Source organism: Stomoxys calcitrans, chromosome 3 (assembly GCF_963082655.1).
Source record: "Stomoxys calcitrans chromosome 3, idStoCalc2.1, whole genome shotgun sequence".
In the NCBI taxonomy this organism is placed as follows: domain Eukaryota; kingdom Metazoa; phylum Arthropoda; class Insecta; order Diptera; family Muscidae; genus Stomoxys; species Stomoxys calcitrans.
This window is the reverse complement of record NC_081554.1, coordinates 140,466,489-140,489,356: the sequence shown is the minus strand read 5'-3', so window position 1 is coordinate 140,489,356 and position 22,868 is coordinate 140,466,489. Positions and strand designations below refer to the sequence as shown.

At 40.2% G+C, this 22,868-nt stretch overlaps 2 protein-coding genes across 5 annotated transcripts in view; both read right to left on the bottom strand.

Moving 5' to 3' along the window:
• The window catches only part of LOC131995710 (zinc finger protein 492-like), a 493,860-nt gene extending 488,769 nt beyond the window's left edge, over positions 1–5,091 (bottom strand). For 2 of the 4 annotated variants that reach the window (XR_009397566.1, XR_009397565.1), the window contains exons 1-4: positions 4,915–5,091; positions 4,041–4,849; positions 3,454–3,826; positions 3,145–3,374 (exon numbers count right to left, since the gene is read on the bottom strand). Coding sequence is in view for 1 of the 4 variants with exons in the window: in XM_059364642.1 (XP_059220625.1) it covers positions 3,180–3,374; positions 3,454–3,826; positions 4,041–4,849; positions 4,915–5,025 (1,488 nt within the window). In the remaining 3 variants the exon portion in view is untranslated. Of the gene's footprint in view, positions 1–2,793; positions 2,990–3,144; positions 3,375–3,453; positions 3,827–4,040; positions 4,850–4,914 lie in introns of those variants that run through there. The other 2 variants (XM_059364642.1, XR_009397567.1) reach the window with 2 other exon arrangements.
• Positions 5,092–12,572: 7,481 nt separating this feature from the next.
• On the bottom strand, positions 12,573–18,902 carry LOC131996293 (zinc finger protein 391-like). The gene is made up of 4 exons (XM_059365846.1): positions 18,672–18,902; positions 17,812–18,611; positions 12,863–13,232; positions 12,573–12,805 (listed from the first exon to the last, which is right to left on the bottom strand). The coding sequence occupies exons 1-4, from the start codon at positions 18,780–18,782 to the stop codon at positions 12,611–12,613; spliced, it is 1,476 nt and encodes a 491-aa protein (XP_059221829.1). The 5' UTR covers positions 18,783–18,902; the 3' UTR covers positions 12,573–12,610.
• Between the last annotated feature and the right edge of the window lie 3,966 nt (positions 18,903–22,868).

Genomic DNA, 22,868 nt, shown 5'->3' with positions numbered 1-22,868 from the left:
CCGAAAATTCTTTGGGCGATAAGAAGTTTCGACTCCTTTAAGTCGCCAGGCCCTGATGATGTATCACCGGTTGAATTACAAGTTATGTCTGATAGACTGGTTCCCTTGCTTAGGGGGATATATGGGATGGTATATATTCCGAAAGCAGGAAAACCCTCGCACACGAAGGCGAAAGATTTTCGTCCTATTAGTCTGTCATCCTTTATGCTGAAGACTCTTGAGAGGTTATCTTAGGGCAACGATCTCTGGAGATTGCCTGTCGCAGCAGCAGCATGCAAAGTAAAGGCAAATCCACTGAAACATCCCTTCACGGCCTATTCGGCCACATAGAGAGTTCTCTCGCTGTCAAGGAATATACAATGGTAGCATTTCTTGACATTGAAGGTGCTTTCAATAATGTAAAACCGACGTCGATCATGAAGGAGTTTGAGTTTCAAGCCATCAACTCTACCGTAAGAAATTTTATTAATAACTTACTAAAAATGCATTACGGCAGGCTTGGGATCTGTGGATCTTAAAGATGGGTGAGCAGAGAAACTCATTAAGCAGGTGTATTGTCAACTCTACTTTGGAATACAGCCATTAACAATATATTATTGTCTCTGGAAAAAAAAAGGTGTGAAAGTAGTCGCGTATGCCGATGACGTGGCACTTTCGGTTAGGGGAAAGTTTCCCAGCACTCGAACAGATATACTTCAGGAAGCTCTACGTGCAAGTGGGCTACCGAAAGTGGTCTAGGTATAAATCCGTGCAAGACAGAAGTGGTTCTTTTCAACAGGAGATACAAGCTACCTACCGTGGAACAAAAGTTGGGGTTTAGACCGCGTGTCATGCATTGGGTGTATACTGCAGTTGTCACACCTATAATGCTATATGGTGTTGTGTTCTGGTGCTCAATACTTAACAGAATCCAAAGGATGGCTTGTTTGTGCATCAAAGCCGCACTGAGGACGACACCATCTAATGCACTGAATTTAATGCTACATCTTATGCCTCTGGACATTGTGGCTACCCAAATTGCAGCGACCATTGCTTTCTCATTGGTCATGTGGCGGCTACGGACACTGTGTTATCCTTGATACAACAGTAGTTGATAGTAACAGAAGCTGCATAGACTTCTATACGGATGGATTTGGGGTGTACTCTTAAGATCTAGAACTGGTTATATCGAAAAGGTTCAAGTGTATCAAGCAGAGATCCTTGCAATTATGGAAGTAGTGGAATGGCTAAGATATAATGTCATTACGACGATTGGCATAAATATCTTCTCAGACAGCCATTAAATCCCTGGAGAACGTATTTCTAAACACAAAATCCGCCCTCGACTGTGGCAGATCTCTCAACGAAATGGATGAACAGTTCAAAATTCACCTGTTCTGGTTGCCGGGCCACGCACATTCCAGTGATACTGGAATCTGTGGGTATGCCTCCAGCGACATGTAAGCTAATTGAAAAATCAGGCCCGAAGGACAACAAATGATAGATGGTCACAAAAAGGGGGCTGTGAGCATTCCAAAACTATGTGGACTAATCCAAACTTGAAGAGGTCTACTGCTTTGCTGTCATTGGCTAGAACAGACGTCTCAGTCTTTGTGTCCGTCATGACAGGTCACTGTCTAATCGGAAAACATGCTGACGGACTGAAGGTTTCCAGAAACGACTTTTGCAGAAGCTGTGAGGACATCAAAGAAGAAGAGACTATAAAACACCTTCTGTGAGTGTGTCCCGCACTAGCAGTCAGAAGGAGTTCCACTTTAGGTTCTCATATCTCTGAGAACTTGTCTTATTTATCGGAAGTGATCATTCGCATGTTATTGGGCTTTTTAAACCGATTTGGATGGTTTAACGGTAGGAACTATAAGGTATCTTCCTTCTTCTGTTCCTGGGTATCACAATGGACGAAAACGTCTAAATGAGTCTGATGGCTGATTGCCACTTAAACCTAACCTTTGATTTTGCAAAATCTAAATGCCAAAGGCTTGAAAACACAGCTGTGATAGTTTTCTAAATTCTTAAAAATATGTTCTATTTGATCTGATATTTCACACATAAGCAACAAAACAATGTTATTATGATGAAAATACAAATATAAAACACATTTGAAGAAAATAAGTTATAAAACAAAGTTTATTTCTAAAACAACTTTGACATTTTAAATTGCGGCATTTGCCACTCAAAATATTGTAGTTTCTTTGGGGGTAGAGTTTTGTTGTTGTGCTAATAACCATGACAATTACAAGGTACTATACCGTAAACAGCTGAGCAATATTTTTTCTCGCGAAATGCTCTATCTGTCAGCGAGTTTTGGTTGTATGTGTGTGTTGTAGTTAAGTACCATAATACACACAAACAACAAAAAATGGCGCGAACTGGTAACATACACAAAATCAGAGTTGCACTAATCACTGATTTTGACAGATAGTGCACTCAATATTTTGTTGTTGGGCAACTGCCTCTACCTGTAAATGAATGTATCTCGCTAATGACGCTGCCCCTTAATGACAATTTACTTTTACTTATAACATTTTTTATAAAAGTATTCGTGTGTGTTCTGTTTCACCTCACCTTCACTTTCCGAAAACTTTTCGATTTTAACGGCAGCAGTGGACATTTTTTCAAATAATTAAAAAAAAATAAAAGGAAATAATAGCCAGCAGTTTAAAACTCACCTCACAAAAATCAACATCCAAATGTTGACATAATTTGTGCTATTTTGTTAAAATTAATTTAATTTGAAAAAATGTGATGGTATTGCAAAAATATAGCTGAAACAAATAATAAACATATCAACAATTGGTATGTGTTTACATATATTTTTTCATCATAAATTAAAGCAATTCTATTTGTATTCCCTGCCAAAAAATTGTGTGAAAATTTTTCACATTTTTCAGGGGAGAAAAGGGCCAAGCAACACCTTAAAGTGAAAAGTTTCCAAAGTGGGATTCAGAACACACCCTTCATCTTTTTAGCTATGCATTCCTTATAAAGACTACCGGTGGTATACGAAATATTAAAAAAATTAAAAAAAAAAAAATTATAAAAAACACCAACATCTGTTTTTAATAATTATCCATGACTTCAAGCCATCCACAAAAAAAATTTTAAGATATAAATTCACACAAAATTTCTCCTAATAACACGTACCTTGAGAAATCCTTTAGCTACAATGTCTTATTGCTCTATGAAGAATTATTTGAATTACATTTTTGTAATCTGGGAGGCAAATTTCCAGAATATTTTTTACGTTGTTCCTCCTCCCATTCAGTAGGATGCACTTTCTTACGGTGATGGGTCATATTGCTGCTTGTAATGAACTGTTTTGGGCACCAGGAACAGCTATACGATAGATTTCCAGTGTGAACAGCCATATGACACTAAAAATTCGTTTTTGTTTTAACGGATCAACTGCTTATGAAAAAAATTTAAAATTTTTAAAATTTCTTAGCAACTAACCTTCAATTTATCCCTTCTCTTAAATTTTTTATTGCAAAGTGTGCATTCGAATTTTTGTTTTGCCTCGTGTGTTTCTTTTATATGGGCTTTGTGAGCTCTCATATTTGGTGATATTCTTTGGCAAATTGGGCAACTGTACTCCCGACTTCCTCCCACCGGATGTTTCAAATCCCTATGGTACTTTAAAGTTATCTGACTTGTTACTAACAAGCCGCAATCTTCACATTTGACTGGTTTGGGATTATGTCTCAACATGTGCTGTTTGTACGAAAAGGCATCTGGTAACGTCTGGCCACAAACTTCACATACTCGCACATATACATTTTGGTGAACAGCTTTTTCGTGATAGTTAAGTGCATGCTGACTGACGTACCTAGAAAATATAAATTTGAAGCTTGCAAAATGATTTATATGTTAACTTTTTAATATTTGCTCATCTTCCAAATGGTTACGAATTTTTGCGTATTTTTTTTATGACAAATTGCTACATATCTTTTGATTTACTCTCTAGCCATTCTTTTTCATAGGTAATGCTTTGATGAATGTTAAAAAAATTAATAGTAAAGCAGTATGATGTATGAACTTACAGTTTACCACATTCGTTGCAGGAAAATTTCTTCTCCGGCTTAGGCATGTGTGTTAATTTGTGTTTTTCGAGCAAATATCTTTTTATGTACTTTTTATCGCACTTGTCACAGGCATGCTTCCTATCCTCGTGTAGTTGGATGTGTATTTGCAAACATCGCCTTGTGGAAAATGATTTATCGCAATATGTGCACTTAAAGTAATCGGGGTTCAAATGATATTTGATGTGATCTACTAAAAAATGACGATAGAAAAATTTTGTCTCACAGCAAACAACATAACCACGTTCATTGTGGCTTTTGCTGTAATGCTGCGCAAGCAATGCAAATGTTTCTAAAGTCTGGTAGCACTTATCGCAAGTAATTTTGAAATGTTCCTTAAGGAAGGCGTCATAATCTGCTTTATTCCTCTTTGCGGCATCTATGATAAAGTTCACAGGAGAAGTATCACTCATGCACTCATCCATACATTCATTATTAGTATTTGCTGGTACATTGTTACAACTTACATTTTTTGCATTTTCTTCATTAGTTTCATCGTCATAATTACCATCGAAAAGGCCTTGATTATCACCGTGGACTAAATAAAGCTCGTTACCTTGGTTGCTATCAGCAGTAAATAAAATTGCTTGGTCAATTTCGCTTTCCAATAGAACTTCCTGTGGAAAAGGGTCCAAAGGGTCACTTGGTGGTTTAGCTACGGCCTGCTTTAAAATATTGTGTGCTTGTTCGATGCATGCGTAGAATTTATTAAATCTGTCCAATTCAGTCCAACAAATCATACAAATACACAACGGTGATGTGCTCTCCTGCTAAAAATACCAGAATTAATCTGTGTGATTCAGAATTTAAATATGGTATGAAATATTCCGCTTACTATGGCCCATAGATGTTTGTCTACCAAGTTTTTTACTTTGAATTCCGACCACTCCTTAGAATATTCTGCTATATAGTCGGAGCAAGTCTTCAAGCACAGCAAACACTCCATTCTATGCTAGACTCCAATTGTTTTCAACCAAACCAAAATGTTTTGTTTGAAAATGTGATGCTAAAAAAGTTTGCAACAGCTGATAGGACAATGGGTCGTTCATATGTAGCATTGGTAAAATTAAGAAGGTAAAGTCACTAGCCAAACAAAAACGAAATCAACGACACAATCCTGAGGAGTTGGTGGGGCAAATTCACACAGCCACAAGATCAAAGGATTTATAACTATAAACGTGTAATGGCTGGTACAATGTACGTTTTTCACCATTGAAAACCCATGTTTTTCGCGTAAAAATCTCAATGATAAAATAACAATTTCATTACATTTTAACCATAAGTAATGGAGGAATGTCCTACTGAATGACATAGGCAAGTTTTTTTGATTTAATAATAAAAAATATCGCGAAAAATTAGTATAGTACCAGTCATGACATAATTACCAGGTTGTGTACCGTAAACAGCTGAGCACAATTTTTTTCGTGAAGTACACTATTAGTCAACGAGTTTTGGTTGTGTGAAAGATATATTCATTTACAGGTAGTGGCAGTTGCCCAACAACAAAATATTGAGTGCACTATCTGTCAAAATCAGTGATTAGTGTAACTCTGATTTTGTTGTTGTAGCAGTTTATTGTGTTCCATCTTTCGTCTGCTTGATTCTGTTGAGTGTCAAGACCCAGGAACTCTTCGACTTCGATGAGGTGCGTCCACAGGCATCTGGGTCTGAGTGGAGTGGGTTTGGCCGGGCAGTCAAACAGGTGACGTGTATCGTGCGGCCCCTGGTTACAATCGGACATACATCTTGCGCGTAGGCATCAATCCTTGCTCTGTAGGAGTTGAGACGGCTGCATCTGCCGGAACGTAATCGAGCCGGGGGAGGTCAATTTTTTCAGGTGCAATGGGATGCGGTCGTTCTCCAAGGGCTATATTCACCCGATAGCCATTTACCGCATATGCTACCGTGTCTGCATGAATATTGTCTAGACCTGCTTGATATGCCGCTTGATCTAGAGGTTCTCTCTTGTAGCGCTGAACCTCACGTTCTAGACCATGTAGATCTACCTTAAGGCGGTGGATATCTATCCACAAGATAATGTTCTGAATGGTCTCTGCGATAACAGCCCAAAAGGTATTGCTTAGACAGCATGTAGTTATGTCTTCGCACTGATAGGATCTTTGTCTCCTGATGGTGGTGGCCCACATGCGAACTGAGGAGACAGCCCGTCGCAGTTCGGAGGGCGGCATTCTGACAGATCTGAATATTATTCCACTGCGTGTCACAAAATTGACGGGACCGCGCTGGCGCTGCATAACTTACCACAGACCGGCCAATTGCTTTGTACGTGGTCAACAAGGTTTCTTTGTCTGCACCCCAAGTGCTGCCTACTTTTGACTTTATGGCAAATTGCTGTGGCATGTGGGGAGCATGTGTAAGAGCTGTCAAATATGACGCCACGTATTTGGGGACACTTGATGGTCGTCACCTCACGCGTATTTGTAGTGAACAATGTGGCTGAAGATTTGCTGGCAGATAACTTCAGATTTCCTGCAGTGAAATATGAGGCAAGTTCGTTGAGGTAGATGGTCAACCTATCGCAGATTTCAACAATGGGTGAGGGGCCTGATGCCATGCCAATCGTCCGCATATTATACGATCACTATGCCGAGTGAAGGGGGTGGAATGGAGGATAGGCAGAGGTTAAACATTGCCAGAGATATCACCCCACCTTGGGGAATTCGCTGTTTCACTCTTCGGTGCTTATCCCCAAATTCCACAAATGACTGGCGGCCACACAGATAATTCGCGACCCAGCGTTTCAGGCCTTGCTGGAGGAACATGTTGGCGATGTCCTCAAATAATTTGGAATGGCTGACCGTGTCGAATGCCTTCGATAGGTCCAGTGCCACGAGGACCGTCCTATCACATGGCCTGGGCAGATAGAAGCCACGGCAAATGTGTACGGTGATGGCATCCAAAGCAGTTGTTGTGCTATGCAGTCTTCGCAATCCATTTTGATGCTCAGCAAATGGAAATTCTCCTACGAGAGAAGAGAGATCGGTCTGTACGACTCCCCTAAACTCGGGTCCTTTCCAGGCTTTAGTAGCGGGATCACTCTGCCCATTTTCCAGACATCGGGAACTATAAGAGTGTTCAAAGACAGGTTGAGGACAGTAGTAAGATACTCAACTCCAAGTGAATCCAAATTCTTTAACATCAATGTAGAGATTTCGTCGGGGCCCGACGCCTTAGATGATTTGGCGCCACGGATGACATTCCTAACTTCGCCTACGGTAAATTGTGATAGCTGTTCATCGGCTCGGAGACCACGAATACCGCGAATGGCTCTCCTCCTTGCCATGTCTCTCTCGGGATGCACAATAAATTGACGGTTGAACAACCTGACGCATCTCTTCGGATCAGTCACGGTTATTTCGCCAAAAGTGACTGAGGTCCTGTCATCCCGTCTACCGGGGTTCGAGAGTGACTTAACAGTAGACCACAGTTTGCCTACACCGGTTCCTAAGTTACATTGTTCCAAGTGTTCCAGCCACAAATTCGGCCTATATTCGTTGACTACCCTGTTTATTTCCAGATCCAGCTCGCTGATTCTGGGGTTAGCGGGGTCCACAGCACGAATCCCATCACGCTCGTCTGCGAGTACCACTGCTTGCGCCGGGAAATTGGACCGCACTTGGGGTATTCGACCGGCTGGTATAAAGCGAAGTGGTGTGGTGCTAATGCGAGGACTTCGAGTGTGAACATCTTTACCTACAGTAAAATTGACATAAGGACAATAACAACCAGGACGGTAAGGTCACGAAAAATCTTGCAGTGTAAAAAGGAGATTAACGCCTCCTCTGAGGATGGCAAAATCCGCATCTTTTGGGTGTCCGGCCATAACGGAGTAAGGGAAAATTAAAGGGACAGACGATTTGGCGGTGAAGGCCAGAGGATTGCCGTCAATAAAATTGATTAACCCGAAGCCTTTAGGGTCGACGCAGTCCGTGTCAAGGGAGTGGGCGACGAATGCGCATGCAAAATTGTGGAACAGCGAAACGGTCGGTAGGACGGCAAAAATCCTATGGCGGGATCCAGATCGTGAGAAGACGAGGCTATTATTGAGAGGAAGCAAGAAGGAGGTCAGTATAGCTATTGGTATCATATCGGGAAACATAAGACTACGAGCTCACTTATGTAAAATCGGTGCGGCAAGTGATCGCATGTGTAGGGCATGCGGGGAAGATAATGAGACGTTGGAGCATTTCTTTTGTCATTGCCCGACTTTTGCGTCTAACAGATATCGGCACTTAGGTGGAGACACAATACCAGACATGAACCAACTTAGGGGAGTAATATTGAAAACAATTAAGGATTTTGTAAGTAGCACGGAATTCCTAACTTAAAATTTTCTGTTAGAGGTTACTTTATAGTTCTTAGAGCGCACAACAAGCCGATTACTGGCTTAGGTGTATGTCCTAACCTATTCCATTAAAATATGACCTTGCTGTTTTTCAACCGGTTTATTACTACGCTGACTTCACTCTGACTAGGCGGTTGTTGTTGTTGTTGTAGCAGTGTGTTATACACTGAGGCGACAGCCCTTTCCGATGTAGAACTCCATCGGGTTTATCCGATACATACAACCGGCTGCCATGAGATAGGCGGTACACATTCTATACTGTCAGCAGGCATTGGTTCTGGCGTATCCTCATCAGCCCCATTATCGCATACTTGTATCTTTTAAAAATGTCCTTTCTAAACCAGACACATTCTATCTGTGAGTAGAGTTCCTTTTTCACCGATGTGATGTTTAATTCTTTGGTAGGATTTTCAAACTTCATTCTTATTGCTGAACGTCTCGATTCGATCACACTCACGTCTTTCTATTTCTCTCTTCTCCCGATACCTCACTTTCGCTTTGAATGTTATTTCTGACCGCATGAAATTGAAATTAATTTAAAATAAGTAAATTCTTTATTTTGGTTGGACAAGTTAACTAAAAACAAACACACAAGGATCTTATATTCTCGTGGTTGTATTTTCCTTTTCACAAGAGTGAGTTAGGGCCGACGCCTAAATATATTGTTTTATAGTTCCAATGTTTGAACTCGCGGCACATATTTAATAGATGATATATATAACTACCCCAGTTGAAACTATCCACGGTTGAGATGAAGAAGGAACCAAGATTGACATGAACTTTGCCAAAAGAAGACTGGCACGGAATAGCTATGAGCACCAGACAGGCTGGAATGTTGAGGTTTGATCTGTGTGATGTTGATTGCTTTCACGAGAAGCTTAGCTGCGAGCTACTGGGCGAGTCCACAGGTTGCGAATAATGGAATGCTCCACCTGCAGTTGTGGCAAATCAGTGTTGAGTCTCAGTTAGAGGCCGGGCGGCACCGCCTCTTCACAAATACTGAGTGCTTATGATACTTTATATGACAGGACGAGTTATTGACGCCTTTAAATAGCCGGTGATTGACCTGTTCTTGTAGCCACATTTTCTTGTAGAGGTGGCGATTCTCGTCAGGCTCCAGCAGGTGAGCAAGCTCGTTCCGGTCCAAAGGACCGATCGCCGCGGCAACAAGGTGGCCATTAGTTATTAAAAGGCGCCAATAACCCGTCTTGTCATATCGAGCATCATAGCACTCAGTGTTTGTGCCTATGATGCCCGCAACGGACGGCACCGGCCTCTCACTGAGACCCTCCGCTCGATACCGCCGATGGTTCACGACTGCCGTTGCAGCTACTCCGTATGGAGTATTCCACAATTCGCAACCTGTGGACGCCCCCGGTAGCTCGCAGTTAAGCTTCTAGTGACAGCAATGAACATTACACAGATCGGACCTCAATGTTCCAGCCTGTGTGGTGCTCACAGATATCCCGTGTGAAAAATATATGTTATAGATAAAAATCAATTTGTGTTTGTTTGTATGTTTGTGTGTTCCTTATAGACTCAGAAACGGCTGAACCGATTTTCTTGAAATTTTCACAGATGGTGCATAATGAAAATAGGGTACTACATTTTTTGATATCTGAAGGGGGGCTGACCCTCCCCCTTACCCGAATTTTCAAAAATGCCAGATCTCGGAGATGGGTGGTGCTCTCATATAGTACCCTAAAAATAAAAATTTGGTATCCAAACTTCGGATGGGGTACCTAGGGGTCCCTAACCTAAACCTACCAAACATATATTTAGACCAATCACGACAATATGGGACTCAAATGAATGGTATTTAGGATAAGAAAACGTATCTGATATCCAATTGTCGAACCAAGTGCTAGGGGACCACCCAACCCCCAAAACACCCCTAAATCGGACATATTTACCGACCATGGCAATATGGGACTCAAATGAAAGGTATTTGCGAGTAGATTACGAACCTGATATCCAAATGTGGGACCACGTTTCTGGGGGTTCACTCCTTCCCCAAAACACCCCTAAACAGGACTTATTTACTGACCATGGGAATATGGGGCTTAAATAAAAGGTATTTGAGTGTAGAATTAGAATCTGATATCCGAACTATGAGACCAACTGTTTGGGGGGCCGCCTCTCCCCAAAAACCTCCCCCAAAGGGACACATTTACGACCATAGCCACATGGGGCTCAAATGAAAGGTCTTTGGAGTAAAGCACAAATCTGTTATCAATATTCGGAAAATGTGTCCATGGGGCCAGTCCACCCCCACAACACCACCCACCCCCACAACACCACCCAACCCCCAAACACCCCTAAATCGGACATATTTACCGATCATGGCAATATGGGACTCAAATGAAAGGTATTTGCGAGTAGAATACGAATATCAATATTTGGGAAAAGTGTCGATGGGGCCACTCCACCCCCACAAATAGTAAGTATTTGCTGACTTTGCAATATGAGGCTCAAATAAGAGGGTTTTTAGAGTGGAACACGAATCCGATATATATTTTCAAGGCCAACTCACTGAGTGGCCGCCCATCCCCTCAAAACACCCCCCAAGCCGGTCATGTTTGTCGACTATGGAAATATGGGGCTCAAGTTAAAGGTATTTGGGAGTAGACCACGTATCTGATATCAACATTAGGGGCCAACTGTCTAGGGGACGTCCCACCACCATAACAACTCCCAAATATGACGTATTTGCTCACCAAGGCAATTTGGATCTTAAAGAGAGTGGAACTAAATATTTATAGTTTTTAGGGCCAATACCCCAAACCGGACATATTTGCTGACTTTTGCAATAAGGAGTTTAAATGAGATTTGAAAAAAAATTTTGTATCCAAATTTGAGGGCAATGGCAATATGGGGTTCAAATAAATGATATATAGATATATGAGAATAGAGCACGTTGCTGATATATTTTCAGGGCTTAGTGTTTGGGCGACCACCCCAATCCCCAAAACACCTCTAAATCAGCCATATTTACAGACCATGTCAATGTGAAGATAAAATGAAAGGTATTGGGGGGTAGAGCAAGAATTGATACCCACTTTCGGGACCAATTTTCTGGGGTCAACCCCTTTCCCAAAATACCCCACAAGCAGCAATTTTTTAGTGACCATCGCAAAATGGGGCTCACATAAAGGTATTTGGGAGTAGAATACGAATTTGATATCCAAATTTAGGACCATGTATTTAGGGCATCACCCCTTCCTCACAACACCCCGCAAAGGGTAAACATTTTTCGACCATGCCAATATATGGTATTTAAGATAAGAAAATGAATTTGATAACCTATTTTGGGCCATGTGTTTGGGGGACGCCTCATCGTGTAAACTCCCTTAAACCAATGGCAATATGGGGTTTAAATAAATGGTTTTTAAAAGAAGAGCACGATGCTGATATTTTTCAGGGCCAGGTGCCTGGGAGACCACCTCACCCCGAAAACACCCCTAAATCAGATATCATGAGAGTATGGGGCTGAAATAAAGTATTTTAAGAATGGAGTACACCTTACATTCAAACTTAAATTCGTAGACCAATAAAGATAATATGGGTTTCGGACAAAGGCACTTATATTGTTTAACAATTAGACAAGCGATATACTATATTCGTAGCATGGTATTTCACTAAAAGCTGTTTAATTGTCGAAAATAAATATTCCAAGGAAACTTTTGTTCGATATAAAGTAAAAGAAGGCGCAGCGGAGCGGGCCCGGGTCAGCTAGTGTAGTATATACATACAGAATGAAAGGAAAAAATCAAAGAAAACAACAGGTAAATTATTATTCTTTCAGTTTGTTATTTCGCTCAAATTATTTCCAAATCAACACTATGAACACAAAAAAAACAACGGCACGGGATAACTATGAGCACCATACGGGCTAGAACTTTGAGCTCCAATCTGTGTGGTGTTCATCAACGTATCCGATAGCTGTTGTTTTCTCACGACACTCTATCGCATACCATTTTGTCTAAACGAATGGCAATATGGAGCGTTAAAGACGGTATTGATATTGATAATCAACCAAATAATTTCGATAAACGATGAAGAGTCAAGCATTCGGCGCAAGCCTGTAGATCATATTAGATCGTTCTAAAAAATATTTTAATGAATAATACTTTTTAATACATTTGTATATATTTCTTAGCCAATATTATATTTTGTTTACAACTCTTGAATCATATTTTGCAGGAGGTAAATTTCCAGAATATCTTTTTCGTTGCTCTTCCTCATATTCAATTGGGTGTGCTTTTTTGTAGTGGTAGCCCATGTTGTTGTTTGTGTTAAACTGCTTCGGGCACCATTTGCAGGTATATGATAAACTGCCAGAATGGACTTCCAGGTGACGCTGAAATAATTTTTATAAGTTTTAAATAAGACATTTTAAAATTTCTCTATCTTTTACCTTAAGCGACTTTTTACTAAATATTTTGTTACAAATATTGCATTCCGATCTATTATTTGGGTCATGGTTATCCTTTACGTGAGTTTTGTGAGCCCTAATATTTGGCGATATTTTCTGACAAAAAGGGCAGGTGTACTCACGATTTCCTCCCTCGGGATGTTTAAGTTTTCTATGGTATCCCAGTGTTATTTTACTGGTTACTAAAAGGCCGCAGTCTTCACATTTAACTGGGTTAGGATTATGTCTTATCATGTGCTGCTTATACGATGAGACACCTGGCAATGTCTGTCCACATATCTCACATACTTTCGCATATAAAAAATCATGTACTACCTTCTGGTGATACTTTAGCGATTGTTTGCTGATATAACTGAAAAAAAGTGATGATGTTATATTTTTTTATAATGCATTCTATTTATTTATTTAAGATATTTAATAATAAATTTTAATAGAAATTTACTACAAAAGTCGGTCGGTAGTAAAGTTTGAAAATGCAACAAGTAAGGAAAGGAGACGACTCATAATACCCTACACGACCCAGTCTATCTATTATTGGGTTGCCCAAAAAGTAATTGCGGATTTTTTAAAAAAAAGTAAATGCATTTTTAATAAAACTTAGAATGAACTTTAATCAAATATACTTTTTTTACACTTTTTTTCTAAAGCAAGCTAAAAGTAACAGCTGATAACTGACAGAAGAAAGAATGCAATCACAGAGTTACAAGCTGTGAAAAAATTTGTCAACGCCTACTATATGAAAAATCCGCAATTACTTTTTGGGCAACCCAATAGATTAAAGCATTTGCAGCTATTTGAAAGCGATGAATAAATCTAATAGGATTTTGATTTTCCAAACTTACAGAGATTCAGGAAGTTTTATAAAGCTCTGACTAAAATTGTGGCTACTGCAGTCATAGAAGCTTACATTAAATAAAAGACATGGATAGGAGCTATAACTAATTATTTAATTTATGTTATATTTACAGAAAATATATTCCTCTAGCCGAACGTAGAATAAGTTTCTAAACATCTCGATAATATGCGCTTTCCCTCCAATCTATAACACCCAGTTTCGAGATGTCTTCTCCATTTGGACATTTTCATTTCATTTTTTTATTTCATGATTTCACACACAACAAGATTTACAATCTTTTTGTTGTTGTTGTAGCAGTTTGTTGTGTTCTATCTTTCGTCAGCTTGATTCTGTTGACCCAAAACTCTGCGACTAAGATGGGGTGCGTCCACAGGGATCTGGGTCTGAGTTGAGTGGGTTTGGCTGGGCAGTTAAACAGGTGACGTGTATCGTGTGGTCCCTGGTTGCAATCGGGACATACATCTTGCACGTTGGGATCATTCCTTGCCCTGTAGGAGTTGAGGCGGATAGATCTGCCGGAACGTAACTGAGGCAGAACTACTCTGGTTTGCCGGGGGAGGCCAATTTCTTCCGATGCAACGGGAGGCGGTCTTTTTCCAAGGACCACATTCACCCGGTAGCTATTTACCGCATCTGCTACCGTGTCTGCATGAATGTTGTCTAGACCTGCTTGATATGCCGCTTGATCTAGAGGTTATCTCTTGTAGCGCCGAACCTCAAGCTAAAGATCATGTAAATCTACCTATTTACCGCATCTACTACCGTGTCTGCACCTGCTGATATGCCGCTTGGTCAAGAGGTTCTCTCTTGAAGCGCTGAACCTCAAGCTCTAGATCATATAGATCTACCTTAAGGCGGTGGATATCTATCCACAAGATGATGATTTGGATGGTCTCTGCGATAACAGCCCAAAAGGTATTGCTTAGACAGCATGTAGTTATGTCTTTGCACATGTAGGACCTTTGTCTTCTGATGGAGGACCACCACATGAGAACTCTGGAGACAGCCCGTCGCAATTCGGAGGTCGGCATTCTGACAGATCTGAATATTACTTCACAGATTGTCACAAAGTTGACGAGATCAAACTGGCCAATTGCTTTGTACGTGTTCAACAAGGTTTGTTTGTCTGCACCCCAAGTGCTGCCGGCAAGTGACTTGAGGGCTTTGTTTCTACTTTTGACTTTATGGCAAATTGCTGTGGCATGTGGGGAGAATGTGTAAGAACTATAGAATGTGATGCCAAGTATTTTGGGACACTTGATGGTCTGAATAATTTCTCCATCGACCATCACTGTCAGCTCGGTATTCACCTCATGCGTATTTGTAGTGAACAATGTGGCTGAAGATTTGGTGGCAGATATCTTCAGATTTCTTGCAGCGAAATATGAGGCAAGTACGTTGAGGTAGACGTTCAACCTATCGCATATGTCAACAATGGATGGCGGTCCTGATGCCATAATACAATCGTACAATCACGATCCAGCGTTTCAGGGCTGGTTGGAGGGACATGTTGGCGATGTCCTCAAATAGTTTGGCATAGCTGACCGTGTCGAATGTCTTCGATAGGTCCAGTGCCACGAGGACCGTCCTATCACGTTGCCTGGGCTGATTAAAGCCACGGCAAATGTGTGCGGTGATGGCATGCAAAGCAGTTGTTGAGCTATGCAGTTCGAAATCTATGTTGATGCTCGGCGAATGGAAATTCTCCTACACGGCTCGGGAGGTGTAGTGACTTAGGCGTCTTTGCTACCAGTGAGAGAAGGGAGATCGGTTGCACGACTCCCACAAACTCCGGTTCTTTCCAGGCTTCGGTAGCGGCATCACTCTGCCCATTTTCCAGACATCGGGAACTATAATAGAGTTCAGAGACAGGTTGGGGACAGTAGTAAGTTACTCAACTCCAGGTAAATCCAGATTCTTCAACTTCAATGTACAGATTCCGTCGGGGCCCAACGCATTGGATGATTTGGCACCACGGATGACATTCGTAACTTCGCCCACGGTAGATTGTGATGACTGTTCATCGGCTCGGAGACCACGGATACGGCGAATGGCAATAAATTGACGGTCGAACATCCTAGCGCATTCGGATCAGTCACGGTTACTTCGCCAAAAGTAACTGAGGTCCTGTCATCCCGTCTATCGGGGTTCGAGGGTGACCACAGCTTGGCTAAACCGGTGCCTAAGTTACTTTGCTCTAAGTGTTCCAGCCACTTCGCTCCCGTAGCGAAGTGAGGCCAGAGCAAGAACGGAAATGTACCCACTCCATGCACCGGTTACACCTCACCGACACCGACTGATGATGGAGGCGGTTCTGGCAAACCGAACAGAATCAGGATCCGGGGTTCTTTTCAATCCCGGCACGGACCAGAAGCGTGCGGAGAAGGCACTCCGGGATGTACCTCTCCCATGCCGAGAAAAGACGAACACTTACACTGAGGCGGCAGCCCTTGCAGATGAAGCGTTCCATCGGGTCAATGCGGTGCGTTCAACCAGCTGCCATGGGATCTTTTTAATTAGTGTATGTGAATGTAAATGGTTAACAGTCTTGACGTCCTTGATATTAGCCCAAGAACCTAACTACAAAAGAAGATACACATTAGAAATGCTACACATAATTAACACCCCAACTACCGAACGTATGATATACAAAACGGATACAGACCACTGTGCACCAATATATAGAAACTTAATACAAAAATATAAGCAATAGACAATAAGCTTCAGTCATTCTTGTGTGGTGTAAGAAATAAGTTCACTTGATTTAAAACGTAATTCCTGTTTCAAACGTTAAATTTTAATCAAATTCATATTTTGTTTCTGTGCTTTTGTTAAATTCTGTTTTATGTTACTATAATCTTTTTAGTTATCCATTCCCTGATGAAGATTACCGGCGGTAATCGAAATATTGGAAAAATTTAAAATAAAACAATTAATAAAACAAACACCGACATCTGTTTTTAATAATTGTACATGACCTCAAACCGAACTATCCACGGAATTATTAAGCCAATTTACTTAAAAAATTTTGAAGCAAATTGGTTAATAAAAAAAAAAATATTTAATTTAATATAGCATTCATTTTAATTAGTTTTCGTTACTTTATTTACTTGCCACACTTGATTTTTTAGACATTTTTCAATTTTTTTTCCATTTTTGTGAGTAAACAAAAACTTTAAAGTTGAAACTTGATCGAAATTATAGAAAAACAGCAAATGTTGACGTTCTAACTTCTTCTCCATGTATATGGTTCTATAAAATATCTATATAAATGTACACATTACGAAAGAAATAAAAACGTCCGATAAATAGGACTATCCACTCAATCCCTTGGCAGCCGGTTGTACGTACCGGATTGACCCGATGAAGTCCTTCATCGGCAAGGGCTGCCGCCTCAGTGTACAACACACTAATGGGTTAACTAATATTTTTAGCTCTTCTCCTTCTTAGCGTCGCAAATAAATGCAAACTTGTTACTCAGTAGGGTGTTAGATGACTGGGGAGTAATGATATTCTTAAATAAAATATTAAAGTTTTAATTAATTTCTACGTTAAACCAAGTAAGACGCTAAGACAAGTATACATGACACCCGGCTGAGCGATGAACAGTGGAATATAATAAGATTTCAAAATCAAATATATTCCAGCCGTCTAATCCAATTGCACAACAAGATCACTCTTGCTGCACCCCCATCCTAATAGCAGAGTTCCTAGGTGAAAATATTGAACAGAGCCACACATAACACGCATAAGCTTAATAGGATTTTAAAGTCAAGTTTTGGTGGAATTTACTTTTATCGTCAATCTCCGTAATTTGTCTAACTGCACGATATTATATGAATGCATATCCAACGAATATTCCAATTAGGAACCGCGGGGTGATTTCTCTTGTAGCAGGTAGTGACTGATTGGCCAGTAGTACTAATAAAATTTTGACTTTACATGCTAACCGACATTTAAATATATTAGTTTATACATATTCACAAGATATTAATAAAACAGTGCCAAGTTGGAATCTTCGCTTTAAAATAGCAAAAATCAAGTGAAATCCTTAAAAAAGTGACATAGTACTCACAATTTTCCACATTCTTTACATTGAAATTTCTTTTCTGGTTTTGGCATATGGGTCAATTTGTGTTCACCAAGTTGCGATTTTCTGGCATACTTTTTATCACACTTGTCACAAGCATATTTCTTATCCACGTGCAGAAGGGTGTGTAACTGCAAATTGCGTTTATTGGTAAATCTCTTCGTGCAATATGAACACTTGTAGTAATCAGGATCAACATGCAATCGAATGTGCTCTACCAGACAACTGCGATAGACGAATTTGTTGCCGCAGCAAACTGCATAACCACGTTCATTGTGAACTTGGCTAAAATGTTGGGCAAGCAATGGAAAGGTCTCAAAAGGTTCATTGCATTTGTCGCAATTTATTTGAAAATGCTTCTTAAGAAAATCATCATACTCTGCCGTGTTTCTTTTAATTATTTTCCTCTCATCAGAAGCCTCATTTCTACGCAATGGACTATCATTTTCTTCCGAAACAGCATTGCTTTGCTCATGATCAGTAGATTCGTCATCGCTTTCATAATTTTTGTCAAGAATCCTATTATAATCGCGATCAATGTCTATTTTGATTTCTTGGCCATAGTCAGTTGCTGTTGAAGATGTTTCCTCAATCTCGCATTCGTTTAAAGACTCATTTACAAAAGATTCTAAGTTTTTATTATCCTCCAATGGGTCAAATTCCGATTTGATTTCACACAATAATATATTTGTATGTGCTTCTTGTATTCGTGTAAAAAATTTATGGAATCCATTTAATTCATTCCAACAATTCATGCAAAGACACGACGGTGATATATTTGGCTCCTGCAAATAAAGTCGAAAATTAGGTCTCCACTATGTCGTCGGTGTGTGGAAATTATTAACAATAGCCCATAAATGTTGATCCACCAATTGTTTAATGTTCCATTCCGACCACTCAATGGAATCTTCCCCTATGTAGTTTGAATCCGTATTTAAGCACAGCAAGCACTCCATCTGAAGAATCTGCTATTCCAATGTCACTGAGAAAGTTATAAAATAAATATGTTTAGGGTTTATTTTTGTTCTTTAAAGTTATATTTGCCCAACCGCAGGGGGAAGGGGAAAGCAGTGGCCCATCATTGATGTATAGCGCCAACACTAATGGCCTTTTTAGACGGCACATCATGATAGTACTCATATTGCGTACGTGTTGATTACCTTTTGCCAATAAAGGTACATTGATTTTTGCATTGATTTTATTTAATTTTTCGTACTTTACTTCTCATTGTATAACTTTATTTGGCACAGAACGTGTTTTCCAATATCTATCAAATAATGATTACACATGTGTTTGTAATCGGTTATCGATGGACGCCATTTAACGAAAAAATCAATTTATTTAGATTTTACAGCCATGACTGATGATTATGTGTACATGTGACGCATACACCTTCGTTTTCACAAATACTATTACAATGACCATGCATTATATCCCAGCAAACATTTTCTATCTTGCGAGTCACTAAATCTGCATTCAAGGAAGTTAAAAACAATCTCAGGCGATATAATTTTTTACTCTAATTATTGTCTTGGTATGGGAGAAAACGTGCCACTTGGAGACATATACCCATGAGTATCTAAATAGGGACTAAAAAAGTTTAAATTCGATTATCGACGTCATTAATAAAAATAAATATTTTTTGAATAATGTTTCTTATTTTGCTCGTTAAATTCAATTAATTTATTTCTTTTTCAAATCGAGATTAATATTTGAATATTTTAAATGATTCTCCCTGGCAGGAATTTGAACAGCCAATCTTACGGTTGTGAGGCGTATGCCATCCCTCTGCATAACAGAAGGCTAAGTAACCATACATTCTCTCTAACAGTTGATTATGAAAAACTAATTAGCGAAACATGAATGATAGAATTCCGATAGTAATATATTTTGTTGTTTTAAATCATGAAATCTCTACAAACTATCGCACAAAAGGATCTTAAAAGTGACTTTTCTGGGGGGGAGTCAAGATATATTCATTTACAGGTAGTGGCAATTGCCCAACAACAAAATATTGAGTGCACTATCTGTCAAAATCAGTGATTATATTACTGATTTTGTGTATATTACTAGTTCGCGCCATTTTTCGTTGTTTGTGTGTTTTATGGTTCTTAACTATAATACTCACAACCAAAACTCTTTGAAAGCTAGTGCACTTCGCGAGAAAAAATTGTACTCAGCTGTTTACGGTACACTGCCTGGTAATTATGTCATGGTAGGTAGTGAGAAAGTCACTTCCAAATGTTTGGAGGAATGTGTCATGTAAACTAATGCGTACTTATGCGTGCATGTCAAAAAAAGTTAAAATAGATTGGTTTGTATTGTGTGAGTTAGACAACAAAGGCATGCGCGCTTCTGACCAAATAAGTTAACCAACCCTCAACTTTAAACGCGTTTCATTGCGCAAAAAAAATGTGATTTGAAAATGTTTCTGTTAATAAATTGTTTTGCAGTCCGTAAATTAGAGAAATTCTTTAATGATTTTGTTATTAAACCACATTGCTATCCATTTCCATTGAAATTAACTTTGCAAATGACATGAACAAGCTTATTTTTAGAGATTCGTGTGTAGCAACAAGCGTATGATATGTAACTCAACCGAAAGAAAGCATGTGGGCGCATCTGATTGCTTAAGCACGCATAAGTACTTCGCGTGGTATTTAACTCCACCTTAATTGTGCAGGGACTATTCTGCCATGATTCTAAATGTCGATGTTGGAGATTGTGATAAACTCAGATATGTCGGCGAGTCCCGGAAAACCATGCTGTACCATGAAATGCGTCAAATTGGTGCTTCCACAGAGCTTAGGAGAGGAAGGCCTGGTCTGGGAAAACGAATTGCATTCAAAAATTATGTGGTTCGGCGTCTCGTCCCCTGCGCAGACGCCGCAGAGGCGATGACACCACCCATATTATAAAAAACGTAGAGTTACAGAAGCAGTGCCCGCTGATAAAACAGTTTAGTATATTGTAATCAATGGGCCCGCATGGAATCCTATTGAAGCAGGTCCTCTTAATCTCAAAATTGTGGGAACTTCCCTCCTCCCTTGCCTTCTACTCCTAATCCATTCTCCATTTGTTCTCAATACTTCTCGCTATTGTATTACAGGCAGGCCCCATATTCTCGAAGACGGAACTGTACTCCCGGTAGGTGTTGGTGTAGCTGATATTCAGACCCCTTACGTTATCGTGAAGTACGGCAGCCGCGGGGAGTGCATAGGCAGTACACTTAGCGACCTTTGTGACCGTCACCAGATCCAATCTGTACTGAGGAGGTAGTCCAAGGGCTCTCCTTATGGGTTCATTGATTAATGTTTTTAACCTTCGGAGATGTGTCTTGCCATTACTCGAGAAGGTAGCTCCGGCATATTCAACCCTAGATCTTATGATGGACTTGTACAAGATTTAGGACTTTCTAGGGTCAATGCCTAATCTGCAGCCGCCAAGTATGCGAATAAAGTTGGTCTTGCGTGTAATATCCCTAACCGTATGGTCGACGTGGTCCCTCAGTGAGTTGTTGGAGGCAATAAAAAAAACTAAAAATCTGATACTGGTGACCTCCTTAATCGTAGTATCATCTATACTCAGAGAAAGACCGTCTTCTTGTGCTGAAGTGGATAACGCTAACTACTCCAGTTTAATGTGAAGACGTATACATGTTGAATAAAATTGACTAAGGACACTTCCCAGAGGCAAGTCATTCGAGACAGCGAGCGACTGATGCCCCAGCGTCAGTTTTCTGTCGCCAATGAAATTCTCTATCCAACCAACGATTTTCTCGTCCACTCCGAAATCCTTCATGGATAGGGCCAATTTGTCCTTCCTCGTTGTGTCATATGCCTTCTCAATGTCAATGTAGCAGCCGAGTACCTGAAAGCCTCTTGCATTCAGAGCGTATATATTGTTGATCAGGTCATTGTAGATTTGTTCGATCTGAAAGCGAAGGACCTGTCGGGCAGTTCCGCCGGTCCTTACACAATAGCCTGGATCGAGTTCTTAAGAAACCCTTCAATCAGCTTCAGTGGCACACATAAATAGAAAATGGGCGGTAGTTGCACAGATCAGCAGGATCTTTGCCCCTTTTAGGAATTGGTTTCACAGGGATCTCCCTCGAAATCTCAGGAATCATACCCTGTCTCCACACATTCTTCCGTACCGCAGAGGGCAAACTTGGCCTTGCAGAGGGCAAACTTTGCCATAGTATAGCGTGTGTTAGCAAGTGCCAAAACAGATCCAAAAAACTCGATCGTAATCTGATGATGGTTGCTACTAGTCAGCTTAACAGGTCTGAAACGCCATGTCTTTCGGCGTTGCCCTTGAAAAAGTCAAGTCAAGGACCGATGAAATGCGATCTTCAAGGGTAAAAGTGGGTTCTCAATTATTCAAACAAGGGTAGTCATTCTTCTCCATAGCTTCAAACAATATCTCTCCTCTTCCGTCATCCTGCAGGCCATCCCATAGGGTTATGATGGTAGGTGATCTCGAATCGCTCTTGCATCCAAAGATAATGGACAAAGACATCTGAAAGTCGGAAATAGGTACGTTAGGAAGAAGATAAACAACAATTACAATAAATTCCTTCTCAGATTGAGGGTGGTGATCCCTATGGTATCACCCGCACAATCGACCTTGAAAATCGAGAATCAAATAGACCTACTGATAAAGATGCCGACACCTCCATATCCATCATTTCTTTCCTTGTTGATACTCTGAATATTAAATTGTAAAAACTTCATTGTTCTTTATGGTTGTAGAAAGTGTGTAAAATTAAAGAAGATAAGAAAAAGACGAAAGTAAACTCGGGAAAGGTTAAAAAGGCTCCTACGAATGATGATTGGTCATAGCCGTTGTCAAACCAATCCACCCTTTATACGATTAACGCCCATCTTGATGAGTTTATTATTAATTTCAGTTTGAATGCTATTAAGCAGCTCGCGGCTTTCGGTATCAATCGAACGTGAAAGAAGAGAACTAGACAGTCTCTTCGTTATTTCGGTAAGTAAATGTTCCATTTCTGAAACTCTTCCATCCTTAAAGAGTGC